The sequence below is a fragment of the Osmerus eperlanus genome, chromosome 1, assembly GCF_963692335.1.
Source record: "Osmerus eperlanus chromosome 1, fOsmEpe2.1, whole genome shotgun sequence".
NCBI lineage: Eukaryota > Metazoa > Chordata > Actinopteri > Osmeriformes > Osmeridae > Osmerus > Osmerus eperlanus.
Genome location: NC_085018.1, coordinates 16,577,830 through 16,594,556, shown reverse-complemented (window position 1 = coordinate 16,594,556; position 16,727 = coordinate 16,577,830). Strand labels below are relative to the sequence as shown.

The following is a 16,727-nucleotide window of genomic DNA, read 5'->3' as shown; positions in this document are numbered from 1 at the left end:
ACTTTTGGTCCCTTAAAAAGGGGGGGGCCACATATGAAATGTATTGTAATTACTACACCGTTCACCTGATTTGGATGTAAATACCCTGAAATTAAAGCTGAAAGTCTGCACTTAAAGCACATCTTGTTTCATTTCAAATCCATTGTGGTGGTATACAGAGCCAAAATGATGAAAATTGTGTCAATGTCCAAATATTTATGGACCTAACTGTAAATGTACTATCTGAATTATTAATAAAGGCTAATGGCCCTCTGTGTAAATTGCATGCATTTACTGAGATGACATGCAAGCACATCACTTCAAAAAATATCTGTCATATATATATACCCGAAAAAAGGAAAATTCAATATGGAAATAATTGCCTTTAATAAAAAAAATTGACACAATGTATACAGTACAGAAACAAAATACAAAGAATTGTCAACTAAAGTCATTCTTTTTCCCCCACCAAAACTGTGTGGAAAGACTTGTAGCCACATGTCAATGTTTGTCTGGTTAGATGCAATTTAGATCCTAAAATAGGCTCTGTTTAAAATTGAATATTGTGCTGCAATGGTCATTCAGAAATATTATCCCAACATCTATGGAAAACAGCGCCCCCAGGCTGTGGCTCGATGAGGATGCAAACAGTGAGACGATGGCTTCAAGGTAATCAGAAGTCCTGAATACCACTGCCACTGGCAGAAAAGCAAGTTTAAAACAAAATGTCCTCAAAACTTTGTTAGCTACAAAAAGCTACAGAAAGAGGATCTGATGGTGAAAGATTAGTGACTGTCATCAGGCCTGCAGGACCTGTTCGGCTATGAGGGTTCAGTGGGATCCCTGCTCCCTCAGTCTGTGGTGGTGCGGCGGTACCAGAAGCGGGCCCTGAAGTCATCGCTGCAGGTCATGAAGCCAGGGTTGGTGGGCGAGTGGACAATACAGCGGACAATGTTGTTGTGGCCCAGGGACAGAAGGTTCTTCCTCTCGGCCGAGCGCGAGTCCCAACAGCACAAGCTGATGGTGCGCTCATCAGGCAGAAGGACGTAGTCCTCTGTGTGGTTGAACACACCCTGCGTGCGGTGCATCTGGCGACCACTCAAGCCCGCACCTGTGAGAAGAGGGACGACACTGTAACACTGGACTTTCTCAAAATAAATCATCATCTCAGGAGATGCAGGTAAGGCTCTTACGTTCAGTATTGCATATGGGCAAGCAGGTGTCGATGGACAAAAATGGACCACTTGTTAATCTGATACCAGATTTAACAGTGTATCTCATAACATTATCCATTTGTCATTACAGCTTTATGTGTTAAGGTAGCATCCTCACCTGTGTACTTGACAAGTGTGCGTCCAGTAGAGATCTCCCACAGCTTTACCACAGAGTCTTTCCCACTTGACAGAATGTACTTTGAGTTCTTGGAGAATACGGCAGAGCAGACCTCAGCACCGTCGTGAGCCTTGTCAAAGGTGGTCACACAACGGTTTGACACTCCATCCCACAGCTTGATGCTGCCATCCTTGCTGCATGTGACATAACTGTTGGCACTGGGGTTGTAGTTGACGGAACAGATGGTGTCTGTGTGCTGGTCCAATGGGTTGCATGATACAAAGCACTGGAAGGTGTTGACATCATAGAGTCTCAGGGTGGGATGCTGGGTTCCCACTAACAGAAAGTCACCTGATGGATGGAAGGATATAGACCGAAGCATTTCCGCTTCCTGTGGAGTGGATTCCCAGAAGTGGACAGTCAGGAATAAAGCCATTGAGTCAAATGCATAAAATGTATATGTGCAAGGAGAGAGGACTGGTGGGCAACACATTTTTGTGAATAAACATCACAAAATAATAAACATTTGGTGGATAAAGATCACAAAAGAGCTGTATTGTAAATAGAGAATAGTATCAACAGAAGTTTACCTGAATATGCTTAAAAGCTCTTTTCGCAGACGGTTTTGAGTAGTCAAAGAGTTTGAGGGTGTAGTCACGGGATCCAGAGGCTAGGATCTGTTCAGTAGGATGGAAGGAAAGGCAAGTGACCTCATCCACATGGTCATACAGTGTCCGAATCACTGGGTGGTTCTCCATGTTCTGCTGGGCGGTCTCATTCATCATCACCTACAGAACAAAGAGAGCCATGAGGGCACAGCTACAACTTTCCAACGTGCAACATTTCATGGTAAATGATGAGTGATGATGGCTGCGCTCCCTGTCTCTCAGACAAGCCTCACCTCAATGGGCATGGCACTTTTAGCCAGCATGCGCTCTGTGTCCAAGATCTTGATGGAGGCATCAGCAGAGCCTGTGGCAATGAGTTGGCCATCACGGCTGTAAGTGGCAACACGACATGGCCCCTTGTGAGATGTTACATAGCAGGTCTCGTATTCTGAGGCTTCGGGAGACATGGTCTGCACATCTGCGTCAAACTCCAGGTCAATTCCCACACCAGGTGCCACTGTGTCTGACCGACCAATGGCATATTGAACTGCACTATCATCGTTTTCCATACCTGTGACAAATGATAGGTTTATACGTTTTACTGTCATTGCATAGAAACGTGAAAATCAAGCTATACAAATCCAACATACCAATTTTTGCAAGCTGCATCAGCTGTTCAGATGGTGACACCACACTGGGTGGCTTCACCTCGTTGATGAGGTTGTTGGCAATGTTGGTGTAGCCATCATAGAGAAGTTGGCTGATTATAAGCTTGTATAGGTGCTGTCGGTCCCTTAAAGTCGGTTTAGGGCGATACATCTTAATTAGCAAGTTATGATTTTCAGATGTGACGATTACAAAAAAGTATCTGAAATAAAAACAACACATGCACGACGTTAGTCATCACCAGCATATAAAATAATTCATATCTGTTAGCTTTGCCGACGCTTTTTGGTTACATTTATATAGCTAGTATAATTGCTCTGGTTGTATACTTTACTACCGGGCACACTTTTGTAGCTAGCTAGCTAGCTAGACAACTGCGGTAATGGATTGCTAATGGCTACCTAGAGAGCAAGTTCGGTAGTACTATTGCCAAATGTAATCAATGAAACTTGCTAGCTGGCTAAGTAGCACTGAGTGCAGCAGTCGAAGCCAGCTAATATAACGTAGCCTAGCATAGATACAGTACCTAGCAAGTCATTGTGGAGTGCGTTAAGATGACCTCAATAGCTAAATAAATATGTCAAGTATTTTACAGTATCTAAAGTAGCTACTTCATATGTTCACTTGAATTGAAGCAGCTAATAAGCTAGCTAGTTACAATACTACCTTGATAAGAGAGGCGCTGTTTCCAAAAGCGCTGCATGCTAAATGTGCGCCGTAGGTTGAATTCTCCAAACTCAACGTATTTGCGTCATGTGTACGCCACGTTGTAGCCGAAAGGAAGTCGTCCATAACACAGTCAGACAGTCAGACGTTAAGAACGGATCTAGGAGCAGTTGGCCTACCCGAATGTAAAAAAAAAATGCATTGGCCAAAATGTGCAAAAATATTCTGGACCAGTTCTTAGTATTAGACTTCGATTTTCATATAAATACGGCATAGACAGAGAGCGCAAATGCGCATTCTGAGAAATCCAGACGGGGGCGCGCAAGTATTGGTAGCAATTGTCTATGAGATTTTTTAGTTGCTCCGAAATTTTTGATCTAATTGTTGCATTTTTGTTTTAGTTATCCTTTAAGTCACGTAGCAGTGTCAGTATATCGGTTTGGCGCATAATACAAAATATTCCTCGAGTTATTAATGCTGATCTATCAAACACAATATGTGTGGTAGACAATAGTCAGGTGCTAAAGCTACCAATAACTTTAACATTTGTATTAGTCAGTCCTCTGCCAAAACTCCTTAACACATTTCGAGAATGGCAGGAGGTGTTTCGTTACCATGCCAACACAACCATCCCCCCTCAGTTGCCTTGGAGACTGGTGTACTGCTGATTTCTTCTGTTGACACCATTTTACAATCCTGCCACCTGAAAGTGGTTGAAGACCTAGTTCACACAGTCGGCTAGTGTCAGTGGCCTTTAGGCCTTTACAGCCTAGACAGTGCAGAATGATGCTCGCTTTATCAACATCTCACAAAGCAGAGAAAAAGACTGCACACATGGACAGAAAGTGTGCTCTGTTTGTACAATAATAACTTGTGGCTTTTTTGGGATCAGAAGAGGTCATTTCTTTTGAAAAATATCAATTTGTTTTTACTCCGTGACTAAAAAATCTTGCTGTTAGAGAAGAAAATATACAATAGACTGTAGGATAGCAGTTGTCATTTTTTACACCAGTCTTAAGTAACCATTCACATGAATACATATTGCACTATTGGTATTCCCCTCAAAAACAGAATACATTTGCAGACTGAAACTTTTTGTTATTCCCTAAAGCAGCCTCCACTCCTCTGCCCTCTTAAACACATAAGACACCTATACTCATGGACACAGATGGGACTATGCATACATTGGCAAAAAAGGCTGTGGTTATGATAGTGGGTGGGATGTTCTCTGCAAACACTTCCATCTATTATCTGTTTACCCTCATGGGCAACGACAATGCCAGCGCAACCCTATGATTTGCTGACTACACCCACTGAATCTTTCTTGTGCCCTGCGAGTGGGTGGGTGAGGTGTGGTTAGAGGAAGGAAAGCAGAGAGATTTTATCAGAGGAAGTATTCAGGTAGCGGCTCACAGTGTGTTGATGTTAGAGTGAGTCAGTCAGTCTGGGAGAGATGTACTGTAACAGGTAAGGCTGGATGCGTCAGAGAACTTCCTCCTTCTATTGCAAATGTTGTTGATACTTTCAGTTCTGCAATTCCTCATACTCAGAATGTGACCATCTGTGCTTTTCAGTTCATATTCTTCTCTGTTTCTTTCTTTTGCTGATCTCTCTCTGTACTTGTCAACTTATGCATCGAAAGTCTTTGTTTAACAGCACTGTCACTTCTCCCTCGTGTTGATCTCTGTCTCTCTTTGCAGTTCCCTCTCTTGTTCTCTCTCTCATTCTCTCTCTCTGTCTCTTTCTCACTCCCCCTTCTCTCGTAGTGCATATTCGGTCTCATTTGCATCGCTTACAGGGTTCCTATGTCGTCTTCAGCAGAAACATTTCCTCTGCAAACAGTAAAGATTTGATTAAAAAAAACTGCCAAACTGCTTTAAAAGAAGTCTTCATGACTCACAGACGTAAGCATGTTTAGTACAGTATTGAGCATAAACAATGCTGTAAGCTTGCCAGTTGACCTATATGGACAGTATTGTATTAGAAGTGGATTTGGTGCAACTGTCTGGAAAAGTAAGATATTGTTGACTTTGGTTTGTGGTCAGGTGTTACTTTAAACTTTCTAATCTGTAAATTTCTTTCAATTTGTTTGTTTTTTTGTCTAAACTTTGGTTGGTATATATTAATATAGGTTTTTTGATAGCACACATGTGAATTTACAGTCTCATATTTGTTCGGTTTAGAATAAACCTACAGTATACACAGATATGCCAAGTTCTCCAATAGACAAAAGCCAAATGTCTTTGAAACTATTTGATCATAATTGTATTATTTTTCAGGAAAAGGTTAGTCACTAAATGCTATGTGTTCACGTGATCTATTTCAGTCAAGTAAAGGTTAGGAGGCTGTATGTCCATGAATGCCAGAAATTTACATATCTGACTGGAAATGATAGCAGGGTACTGTATGAGGAAGAGCTTCTCATTGACTGTGTAACTTTACTTTGAGCATTATAATTTAGAATATTTTGAGGATAAGTTAGAAAAAAAGGAATAGATGTTCAAGTCAAATGAACGGGGGAGCAGAAAACAACTTGACATTGTAAAATGTGCCGCAGAAAGTGTTTGGCGTGGGTGTGCTTTAGCTGCACTCACATCAAACAGACGTCTTTAAGCCACCAACAATTCTAAGGCTGATACAATCATAATGCAAATGAGGATATCTGTGACTCATACCAACAGTGTCACACTGAGCCACACTGTTTTCATACTGTAGGACTACATCTTCTTTTGCTTAAAGATATTTTTTAATGTATACATTTGAAAATACATTTAGGCTAATATGTTTATGTGTACTGATCTAGACAACAGCATGCACATTTCAACAGATGAGACACAGCTGTCTCTCTCTCTCTCTCTATCTCACTCTCTATCTCTCTCTGATGGGTCAATCTCTTACCACATTCATGGCTATGTAGTGCATGTGTTGTGTGTGTCAGTGTATGTGTGTGTGAGTCTACGTGTTAGCTTGCATTCATTTCCATGCATCGCCTGCACTGCAAATTGTCATAATAATCATATTGTGTCATACTGCACCTTGACAGCATAGTCTAGCTTTGATGTAGCCCAGAAACGTTGTCCCACTACTATCGTCATCATCTTCACAACTAAAAAAACCCTGAAATGTTGACTCTAATGGCATGCTTTGTTTCTAATTCATATTTATTTGTATCATTCTTATTGTATTCATCCCAGTCTAGTTTAATTACAGTTTATGTCTCAGAAAATGAAGACTTGTATGCCTTGCACTATAAACCACAGACCAGAGCAGCATTCCCATTCAAACAGAAATAGATTCTTTGATCATGCCGAGCAGAAGGCCTAATGAAAACGATGTTTCTCTTGCAGGTAATTAAAGGCCCTGCATCGGAACATCACAACGGCTGTTGCCATGGAGACTGGCAGGCAGGGCTTTGTGAATGTTTCTGTGCTCGGCAGCTCAGTCTCAGCGCAGAGTGAAAACAGGATGCACGTCCAGGCCCCACCGACGACTATGCTCGTCCACACGATACCTGCTGCGCCACCACCTCTCCGGGCACAGATACACCCACAAGCCCAGCTACCTGCAGCCACCCAGGAATCCGCCCACCTGCATCTGCCAGTGCCGCCTCTATATGCCAAAGAGGCACTTCCCTTCCTGACGCTCCACTTCCCTGGAGGGCTAGAGCTTCATCAGGGACCTAGCCCAGGGACAGCCATGTCTGCAGCCAGACCCAAGTCTGCAGGGAAGCATTTGTGCCCTCATTGTGGCCGGGACTGTCTGAAACCCAGTGTGCTGGAGAAGCACTTGCGCTGCCACACCGGGGAGAGGCCTTACCCTTGCACTACCTGTGGCGTCTTCTTCAAGACCCAGAGCAACCTCTACAAGCACAAACGCACCCAGGCCCACGCCCGTCTCTCATCTGAGTCTGAGCAGAGCAGTTTAGGCAGCCAAGACAGCTTGAGCAGCTCCGGGGATACTTGTACCACCAGCCTGTCTTTAGATGTCCTCAGTGGGGACTCTGGGAATCAAAACATGGAGGTTAGTGCATCTCTCTGTCAAGCCATCTCTCCATTTAGCTCTGTGCTGCCCCCTACTGCTCAGGTTGGTCCAGAGACAGGCTGGGCCCTGCACCAGGCTGCTTTGGTGGGCCTTATTCTTGCACCTGGAAATGACCATAATGTCTCTTTGGTCCAATGTACAAAATCTGAGGGTATGAATTACTCTGATAAGACAAATGATGAAGAGAAAGATAAAACAATTGAAAATACAAAGCCTCGAGTGGCTCCAAATCGTCATCTCCCCCTCCAGAGGCAAGAGGCAACCCTGTTTTCCAAACATTGGGAGAATTCTGTATCAAGAGGAAAATCCCAGAGCCATGACAGCACAGATTCCGGATTCAGTGAGAGTAGTGAGCTGCCCTGGACCACCAGTCCTGGGATTGTGCTGCCTGACCACAGCATGGAATCCCTTGTCGAGTCCAGTCTGGAAGTCCACAGCCAGCCTAACACCACACACATCTCCACCAAGCCTGACCTTACTACTTCAGAGACCAAATCCAGTGTATCACAGCAGGAACAGAAGAAACTGGAGGAAAGGATCTCCAAACTGATATCTGAGAATGATGCAGTAGTGGATGATAAACACCTGGAAAACGTGAGGCCTCGGAAGACAATGTTGTCCAAGCAAGGGAGTATTGACCTCCCCATGCCATACACCTACAAAGACTCATTTCACTTTGAGATAAAGACCAGCAAACCCTCTAATACTGCATTAAGTTGGCAGAAAGCAGACAGAGGGGCAGCTCTGTACAGCTCTGTGCCCAGCCAACACTCCTCCAGCGTAGAACATGTTCCCCTGACACGCAGCAGTTCCCTGCCCTTCAGTGTGGGAATTCAGCACTCAGAGAGGAGCAGCACAGCCTCTCCCCACAACAGAAATTTTATAACTTTAGCCAGAAGAGGCAGCTCGGGACACACATACCCAGCAGGCTTTGGCACAAACTCTGTAGACCAGCAGGTGTCCAATCATCGCCCACTAGTACGCCAAGCAGCCATGGACTGCAACCCGGCAACAGAAGGCCTCGCTTTGACATCATCACTGGAGGAGGTCTTTCCCAACAGTCTTTGCTCAGATGGCGACAGCAACGACATTTGTGTGGAGCCAAGCAGCCAAAAGTGTCGCAGGAAGAAATCACAGAAGTTTGCTTACAACAAATGGTACATGTATGGGGGTGGAACTTTTAAAAAGCTGTACAGTACAGACAAAGTTGAGAATAATACTGTTCTCAAGGCTAGAAAGTCAATGATGAGCCTCGAGCATGAGGTGGTCCAGGGGATTCAGAGAAGGGGCTCATTAATGCACAGGGAGCTTGTCACATCAGTGGGGTCTACAAAAGACTGCACTGCAACAGTGTGTCACCCATCCTGCCTTCCAGCCAACCTGCCCTCTGTCCCATGTGGGAATGTATGTCAAACAGGCAGCCATCTTGATTCCTCGTTTACCACACTGAAAACAACCTTTGTGGAAAAACTGTCTCTGTCAACACATCCACCAACCACTGAAGCAGCAAACGCTAAGAGTACTGAATCTGTTGCAGAGAGTGTAACGCATGGGGGAAAACACACTGGCAATGTCTCGCTACATCAAAATTGTACAAGATATATTCCCTCAGAGACTAAGAAGCAGAGAACTGACAACAACATATGTTCACTGGGGACGCAGTTTGACCCCAACGCCAGTAAAACAGTGATGCTCCCTGTCAACGTTGGTATGACCTGCTCTGCTTCGTGTGTGATGAAGACCAACATAACCTATGTGAGCACGTCATTCTCCTCTAACAATCCCACTGCCACTAAAACCAACTTTCTACCAAAGTACCAGCTGAAGCTACCCAACACAACAGACTCAGACTCTTCAACACTGACCTTAAATCAACCCACTGGTATAATTTGCCATAACACCATCTGTACCATGTCCTCCTGCCAGACATCAAGAACCATAACAACTGGAAAGAAAGACATTCCATCCTCAGAATCCTCATGTATGGATCAGAGTCACACAGTTATGTCTCCACCAACAGCAGTTGAAAAACAGCCATCTACCAACAAAGCTTTAGTAGAGAGTGAGACTGTCACAACAACGACAATTTTACTCCAGGAAAGGGATGCAAAACCACCCACCACATATATACAGCATCCACCTGTTGTGGCTTTTGCAAAGAACCTCTCTGCTACATGTACGCCTATCACAACCTCAGTTAGGAATCTGACTGTTGCACCCAGTACAGTTTCCACTAATAATGTCTCATTAATATCAGAGAACAGTTTTACTGAAGAGTTGAACACAGCTGCCATACCTTGTCACATTATTCCATACGATGACTCAGAGCGTTCAGCTGCCCAGAATGTATTTCATGTTCGGACGGCAGATCTCCAGATCTGCCTGGAGATCATATCTGATGAGCAGCTGGCTCTCATAGAGCCCCAGATTGAAAGGCAAGGCCATACAATTGGGTCTGGATTCTTTACCTATAGTGGAGAAACAAGGGCCAATTCAAAGGACCCCACACACGAAGAACAAAGCCACTTCGCCAGGGCAACAGTGAATATAAATGCAGATTTGGGGCCTAAAAAGGCTGGATCTCAAAATCAGGTTAAGTTGTCATCCTCAGAAGGTCTTCAGAACATCAACTCCTTCTTACCAGAAATTTTTCATCAGACAGATCAATACATTGCTGTTACAGACCACAACAATAGAAGGCAGACAGAGAGACCGTTCAAAATGGAATCTACTCCTTCAACTAACACAGGACAACAGACACATTTCTTACAGGTTTCATCCACATCACCAGACCCATTATTTACCCCTGGAACTCATAAACACATGCTTCTACCAACACAGAAGAACCGAGCAGGGGTTACGTCAGCTCCTGTCTCCTCAAAAGGTGTGAAATCAGAAAGGAGCCAAACACAGGAAGAACATGTCCTCCCGAAGAAGCCTATTAGCCAAAAGGGCCAGGTTTCTGATGAGCTGCCTGGCCAACACAAACTCTGCCTGGCAGCCAGCTCCTCATTGTCATCTTCTACAGTAGCAAAGAGCAGCTCAGGAAGTGGATTACAGGAAGCTGGTAGCCAACACAAATCTCTAAATCAAAGAGCCACATGTAACATGGACAAGATAAAAACGAAGAATACAACCCTGGAACAAGAAGCCCCTACTTCAGAGGGAATGCCTAGAGAATCCCATCTGCCCCTGCAGTCAAGCTCTGGTCATAAGTCTAATGCTGAGAGCAGTGTCGCTATCCCCAAAAAGGAGCTTTCTATTTTCCAGAACCAAGCCTGTAAAACTTCTGGAGAACCAGACTCAAAAGAAATACAAGTCTATAGTAGTTTCATGGAATTTGAACCTGTGAACTCAAAGATCTATTCTAGTTCTGATACAATGTCATCAAAAGCATTTGGTGTGGGCCATATCAACATCGAATCTCTGGATGTACATGTACCTTTGCCATGCCAGGCTCAGTGTAAATCAGAGGAAAAACCTTCCAGTAACCACAGAAACACACAGCTGGTCCAGTTTACCTTTGAGCCTTACAGTATTCATGAGGAAAGGCCCAAACATGCCCCTGGTGTCTCTTTATCCAATCAAGACCCAACAACAGGTAGGTATACAGATGTTTATCAAATTGTATAACTTATTCTTAGTTTATGCTGCATCATGCAGTTGTGAGCACAATCAAGTTTACAGATTGTCAGAAATCTGATATTTCTTTTAAAAATGACCTCTTTCCTCCACAAGGGGGTAGTAAATGATCATGGTTCTTGTGGGATTCTCTTTGAAATGAGAAGTAATACAACTTGTCACAACACCCTTTGCTGAAAAGACCAATGAGTTTTGTACAAAATAAATAAAGGCAGCTGACATTCCATCTTTAACTGCCTCAAAAGGCACCCTGAATAAACAAAAAAACGTTTTAAAAAAAAGTTAAAAAAAGTATTGTCTCTGAAAAGCAAAGAATTTTTCTGCATTGGAAAAATAGAGCATGGGTCTAATTTCACGTTAAATATAATTAAAAAAATTATAAATCTAAATGTTGAATTAAAACGATTATTTTCTAGGTCTTTACAAACAATTAGTTGAGTGTCTCTTTATTATTATTATTATTATTTTTTTACAAATGGTTCGCTAACAAATCCAATTGATCAGTAAATAATGACTTTTAGGAACACATGACCTCTATGATGTGTATGCAGGAGTTTAGCCTACAGCTTAGGTAGGTCAGTTGACAACTGAGCTTCAGATAGTCTCATATAGGGATATTTCTTTGTACCAGTCTAAAGTCATCATACCTACACTCTATTGGAATGTGTAGGTTTTATTGGTTATGATTTCAAACCTCTTTCAATGGTTCAGTAATGCAAAAATATGAATAATTTATAATTGTTTGAATATGTCTATAGTTCTTTAATTATCTGCAAAGGATGATTATTACGAGGTGTTGTCTATAGTCAAAACAAATACCCCACCGGGCACAGAGAGGAAGAGTTGATTCACACTTCCAAGTCCTCTTGGCTTGACTAGGCCGTGGTGTTTTGACTGATCAAATGCTTTCAGGAACAACAGAGGAGCCTCTGGAGGTCAGAGGAAGTGGCTTCCCCTGGGGCTTCTTACACAGCAGACCCCTGGGTAACAGAGGATTCGGCTTCTGTCTCCTTTCCAGACAGCTGACATGCAATTTGAAATATAAACGCAGGCTAGTCTTAAAGCAACTCTGCACAGGGGCACGCGCTAGAGTTCAGCCAAACCAAATAGACCCTGAGTATCAGACCAGTTGTTTTTTCACCAAGACAATTATTGCTATATCTCCTCCTTCATAGCTATCTACCGAACATAATATATATTGTCCACATGTTAGTCTCAGTCTCAGAAATGCAATGAGGCGTAATGTTTTTTAGTTTTATTTTATTTTATGGCATTTTCTGCTTTATGGGATAGACAGTGAAGAATGACAGGAAATGTAGGGGAAAGAGAGAGAGGGTAGGACATGCAGGAAATGGTCTGAGGAGGATTCAAATCTAGGCCCCTGCGGTAAGGCATCAGCCTATGTGGTACTCAGACTTTACTGGTGAGCCACGGGAAGCCCCCAAGGCATACAATTTAAATAATATAATGTTGGAGCTATACTGTGATTAAGTTACAGTCAATAAATGTCTTCTTTAGTTACTATGGGATGCAAAATCATGTCAGACATTTTTTCTTATATTCTGCATTGTTAAATCCAAAGGGGTTTGTCTCTTCCATTGCAAAATATAGTGTGTAATGTATGTCAGCACACTACATTGACTGAAAGTGACTGTCTACATTTATTGTCGTGATTTATTTGTCGTGATTTATTTAGTCAGACATTTACTGCATGTATCTATGGGTAGTTCCTTATTATAGTGTAGATCAAATCAAAATAGCTCAACAGCATGTTACTGACTGAAATACCATAGCATTATCCAGGTGGAATAATCTCCATAATCTAAATCTCATTTCACTGACTGGGTATCATTCCAGACAACCCAAACCCTAAATATGAGTGAAGGACAGGATCATAAAACAGTTGTGAACTCATGTCCGCCCCCCTGGCCCCCTAACCTCCACAAACACGTACAAACATACACAATAAAAATGCTTTTCATTTGTTGTTGTGCCCTTAGGGGATGTAGAGAGAGGCTGCCTGACAGGAGATTCTATCCAAAGGGAGAATGGAAAACTAGGCCTTCAGAGGCCTCTTTGGCAACCCGACAACGCAGCCACAGAGTCCAGGGAGAGAAAGGGTTTTGGAGAACCAGACAACCAACATGCTGAGCAAGAACAGAGCAGAGGAAGAGTGAAAAAGAAGGATGGAGGAGAAAGAAGTTTGAAAAGAGACAAAGTGCTGGAGTGGGAGGATGTCAGGCTGAAGGCAGGTGATCTACATATCCAGCAAACAGATATGTTTAGGCATGAGGTTGGTACATTTTCCAATGTATTTACAGCTAAGATGCAAATACATATTTCATATATCAGACACTGTATGCCACTGTAATAGAACTGCAACTTGTAATTCAAGAAAGAAAGACTTAAACCACAGACTCAATGGTTTACACATTGGCATTCAACAAAACATACAGATAGTCAACATAATAGGCTTACCAGCATCATGTTTACTCATACAGTATGTGGTGTAACGTGCATGAATTATTCATTGTAACAATACCATATGATTGTTCTTTCTTATATGTGCCAAAAAACTTTCTTCTTGCAAATGTAAATGCTTTAATCACAGGTTTAAAAATGTATGTTTGAGGCCACAGTTCTGTACAAGTCATTAATTCTATCCATTGTTCTGACAAATTCAAACTGACATGCATTATTTTACATAGTTCCATTTATCATACCTCCAGCTCACCACCAGTTACCACAATGCAGCTGGGTAACTTTACTATAAACTCTGCATCCACCATATGTAAAGCAAAATTTAAAATTCTTTCAAATTCTGATGCAGTTATTTTAATTGAAACTCAAAGGACAGGTAAGCTTTAAAGTATTTAAAAAATGCCCCTGCACTGATCTAATAAGATGGCTCAGTGAAGAGGATAATAAGACTGTCTGGTTATGGTGGCATTCCTTTCATCTATGATAGCTAACGCAAATATAATTCTCTTAATAACAGCTCCATGAGGCAAAGGACAAAGCAGATTCTCATCAGAACTGTGGACTATCAGCGGAGCCTCGTCAGTTTTTTTCCCAGACACAGGCCGGAATGTTCTGCAACCCCTCTCAACCCTCTCAGCAAATGACACTCACTTCCAGTCCCATGAACGCTCAAGACTGTAATACTAGCATTCCTAATACTTCAGAGCCTGAAATGAAGACTATCGGTAGTCGGATTCCCCAACAAATGTGGGACACCAAAATGTTACATGTCAGCTCACCTTTATTCAAGATACAAAAACAACCCATCCAGAGTGAGACCTGCCTTACAGAAACTACTCAACATAGCCAGGTAAACGAGACCAGGGTCATGTGCGGCTTTAGCAAAACTCTATCTGCATCAAAAGGGCAGAAAACACCAAACTCAATTTCTGTGGATAAAGCTCATATGAGTACAGCCCTGTGGAGTATGACAATGGATACTCATCAAGACAGCAGTGACACTATGGACAGTCTCATGCACCCATTACACATTGGAACCTCTGCTCTCACACTGCCAGGGGACAGGCCTGACAACAGAGAGCTTACAGCACCAGTCTACACCACACTCACCAATGTACTTGTGAGGCAAGATAGTTCAAGCAAATATTGCTCTGTACCATCAACTGGACAAATTCACACCAACCTGCTACCTGACTGTCTGATGAGTGGGGCAAGGGCAGTCCAGAGCAGCCTGGAGGATATAGAGGACACCGGCAGCAGCGATGATGAGGGGAAGTTGATCATTGAGCTCTAGACAGGAGGGAGTACACAGGAACATATGCAGACATAAATGCTGGCCGAGATAGACTCATAGTTGGTGTGTGTCACAATCTAACGTGTCTTTCTCGCGTGCAACCGAAACCACCAAAATTAGCTCCTGCTCTCACACCTGCAGCTCTGTACCCTTGCCACCCAACACACACACACCTGTTCATATGAATCATGCATCAACTCTTTATCTCCTGATGTTGGACTGCCAGTTAGGGCACCTGGGGCAAAGAACCATCCACCACAAGAATGCAATCCCTTTCCCAGACTGTGTTTACTGATAGTGAGTCAGTCTGACAAGGCACTGGAGTGCAGATCACAGGAAACGAGCACATGCAAACAAATCTCATAACTCAGGCAGCCATTGATCATCAGGTTGGTGTTACGACAGGAAACCACGGCAGGTACTTATACCTTATATGGCGTAGAACTGAGCACAAGTTCTATCAGACTTCTGTCTGCTGTGGATGTCTGTTGTGCTGTATGGTATCGCTCTTGTTAATGTGCATTGTGTAAATAGGTCAGACACAGGGATTATTGGGAATTTTCCAAAGTTTCATTTAATTAAGTCAAAGTACAGATTTCTTTTTCAAAAGCTGGCAGCACAGTATTATGGGGGTATTATGGTGGAGATACAGAAAAACAGTTGATTCAGTCTACGTATATTGCAAATAGCTGCACCATGTGCCTATGACCATAGTAACCCATGGTTTATTGATTGATTATTGATTTATTGATATACCATGCCCTCTTGTGATTTATAGCTTAATTATTTAAAATGGGTTTTTTCAAATGTTTATTAAAATTAAATGCTGAATAAATGAAAAAAGAAAATGTTAACAAAACTCCTAACTTCTTTTGCATACATGCTTCTAAAAACTGCATATATGACACATTTATAGAAAATATATATGGATATCAATGTATACACCTACGAGACAACAAAAGGCAAAGAACGTGCCACATTCTTTTTTCATCACCTCAATCACTCAGCATAATTTTTTTTTAAATAATTCTATAACAATCAGTTGCAGATGGCAGAAAACATTTGTGAGTTAGCAAGAGAACAATGTTTACTTTAAATGCAAAACCTTATCCAGAAAAATAACATAATGTGTTCCATCTGTGCTTGATGGTCTTCCCTGAGTGCCACATATTACTTATCACTCCTCATATTTCAGCAACATTTGGAGGGACTTCCACATGCAGCACAATATATATTTACAATTACTCAACTTCTTTCACTTCTATATTAAGCATGCAGTCATGGGGAACAGAGAAAGGTTGGATAAGGGAGGGTTGAGAGTCTGTCTCTCCTAGTGTGTCTGCAGAGGCCTCTACTCTGGACCATCTGCCATACGTCATCTGTTTCAGAGGAGATCTGTAAAGAGGGTGGGAGGGTCAACTAAGAGCAGTCTAGCACTACTTTCATGCAGTTTTTTCTGAAAGTCTGTTGCAACAATTGCAAAAGATTGTTGCAAAGATTAGCGGAGAGTGGGATTTCTGGGGGATTGGTAGGTAGTTTGATGGTCATTGAGAAGAAATGAGTGTGTGTGACTGATCAGGGTTATATTAATGATAAAGTGACAAAGAATCTTTAATTCGGTTTTCAGATCGACTTAACTAATCTGCTTCTGTTGTGAGTTTAAACTTTGATACCAGATTTCTTTGTGCTAAAGTGATGAACTGTGTGAATGTGAAGAGGTGTGTATGGGTAGTGCTGTTCTGATGAATTGAAGCTAGACATAAACCACAACAAAGAGACCCAAGACATAGCAACACTGTATATTGAGGCTTGAAAGTGATGACTGTGATGACTATCACTAGTCCCTAATGGGATGGCTTAGAGTTTGAGCTAACTCCAACTCAGCACAGGTGGGAAATGACTACTGCACTGGTGGCAATGGAAAGAAAATACAGCTTTAGAAAGTATTTTGGAAGACAATGCATAGTCAGGGGTCAGAAAAAGGGTGGTCCTCTCAGGGCCTGGCTGAACATGTTTTA

General features: G+C 42.4%; 2 protein-coding genes across 3 annotated transcripts; one reads left to right on the top strand and one right to left on the bottom strand.

Moving 5' to 3' along the window:
- Nucleotides 1–347: 347 nt before the first annotated feature.
- Nucleotides 348–3,393, bottom strand: cstf1 (cleavage stimulation factor, 3' pre-RNA, subunit 1). 2 transcript variants are annotated; one of them, XM_062464102.1, is made up of 6 exons: nt 3,252–3,393; nt 2,570–2,787; nt 2,213–2,490; nt 1,902–2,099; nt 1,312–1,702; nt 348–1,090 (listed from the first exon to the last, which is right to left on the bottom strand). In XM_062464102.1, exons 2-6 carry the CDS (start codon nt 2,736–2,738, stop codon nt 831–833), a joined length of 1,296 nt encoding a protein of 431 aa, XP_062320086.1. In that variant the 5' UTR covers nt 2,739–2,787; nt 3,252–3,393; the 3' UTR covers nt 348–830. The 2 variants fall into 2 exon arrangements, with proteins under 2 accessions (XP_062320086.1, XP_062320095.1); XM_062464111.1 differs by lacking the exon at nt 3,252–3,393 and adding an exon at nt 3,112–3,242.
- Nucleotides 3,394–4,675: 1,282 nt separating this feature from the next.
- On the top strand, nt 4,676–15,727 carry znf831 (zinc finger protein 831). The gene is made up of 4 exons (XM_062464092.1): nt 4,676–4,718; nt 6,599–10,893; nt 12,935–13,227; nt 13,933–15,727. The coding sequence occupies exons 2-4, from the start codon at nt 6,642–6,644 to the stop codon at nt 14,707–14,709; spliced, it is 5,322 nt and encodes a 1,773-aa protein (XP_062320076.1). The 5' UTR covers nt 4,676–4,718; nt 6,599–6,641; the 3' UTR covers nt 14,710–15,727.
- The last annotated feature ends 1,000 nt before the right edge of the window (nt 15,728–16,727 follow it).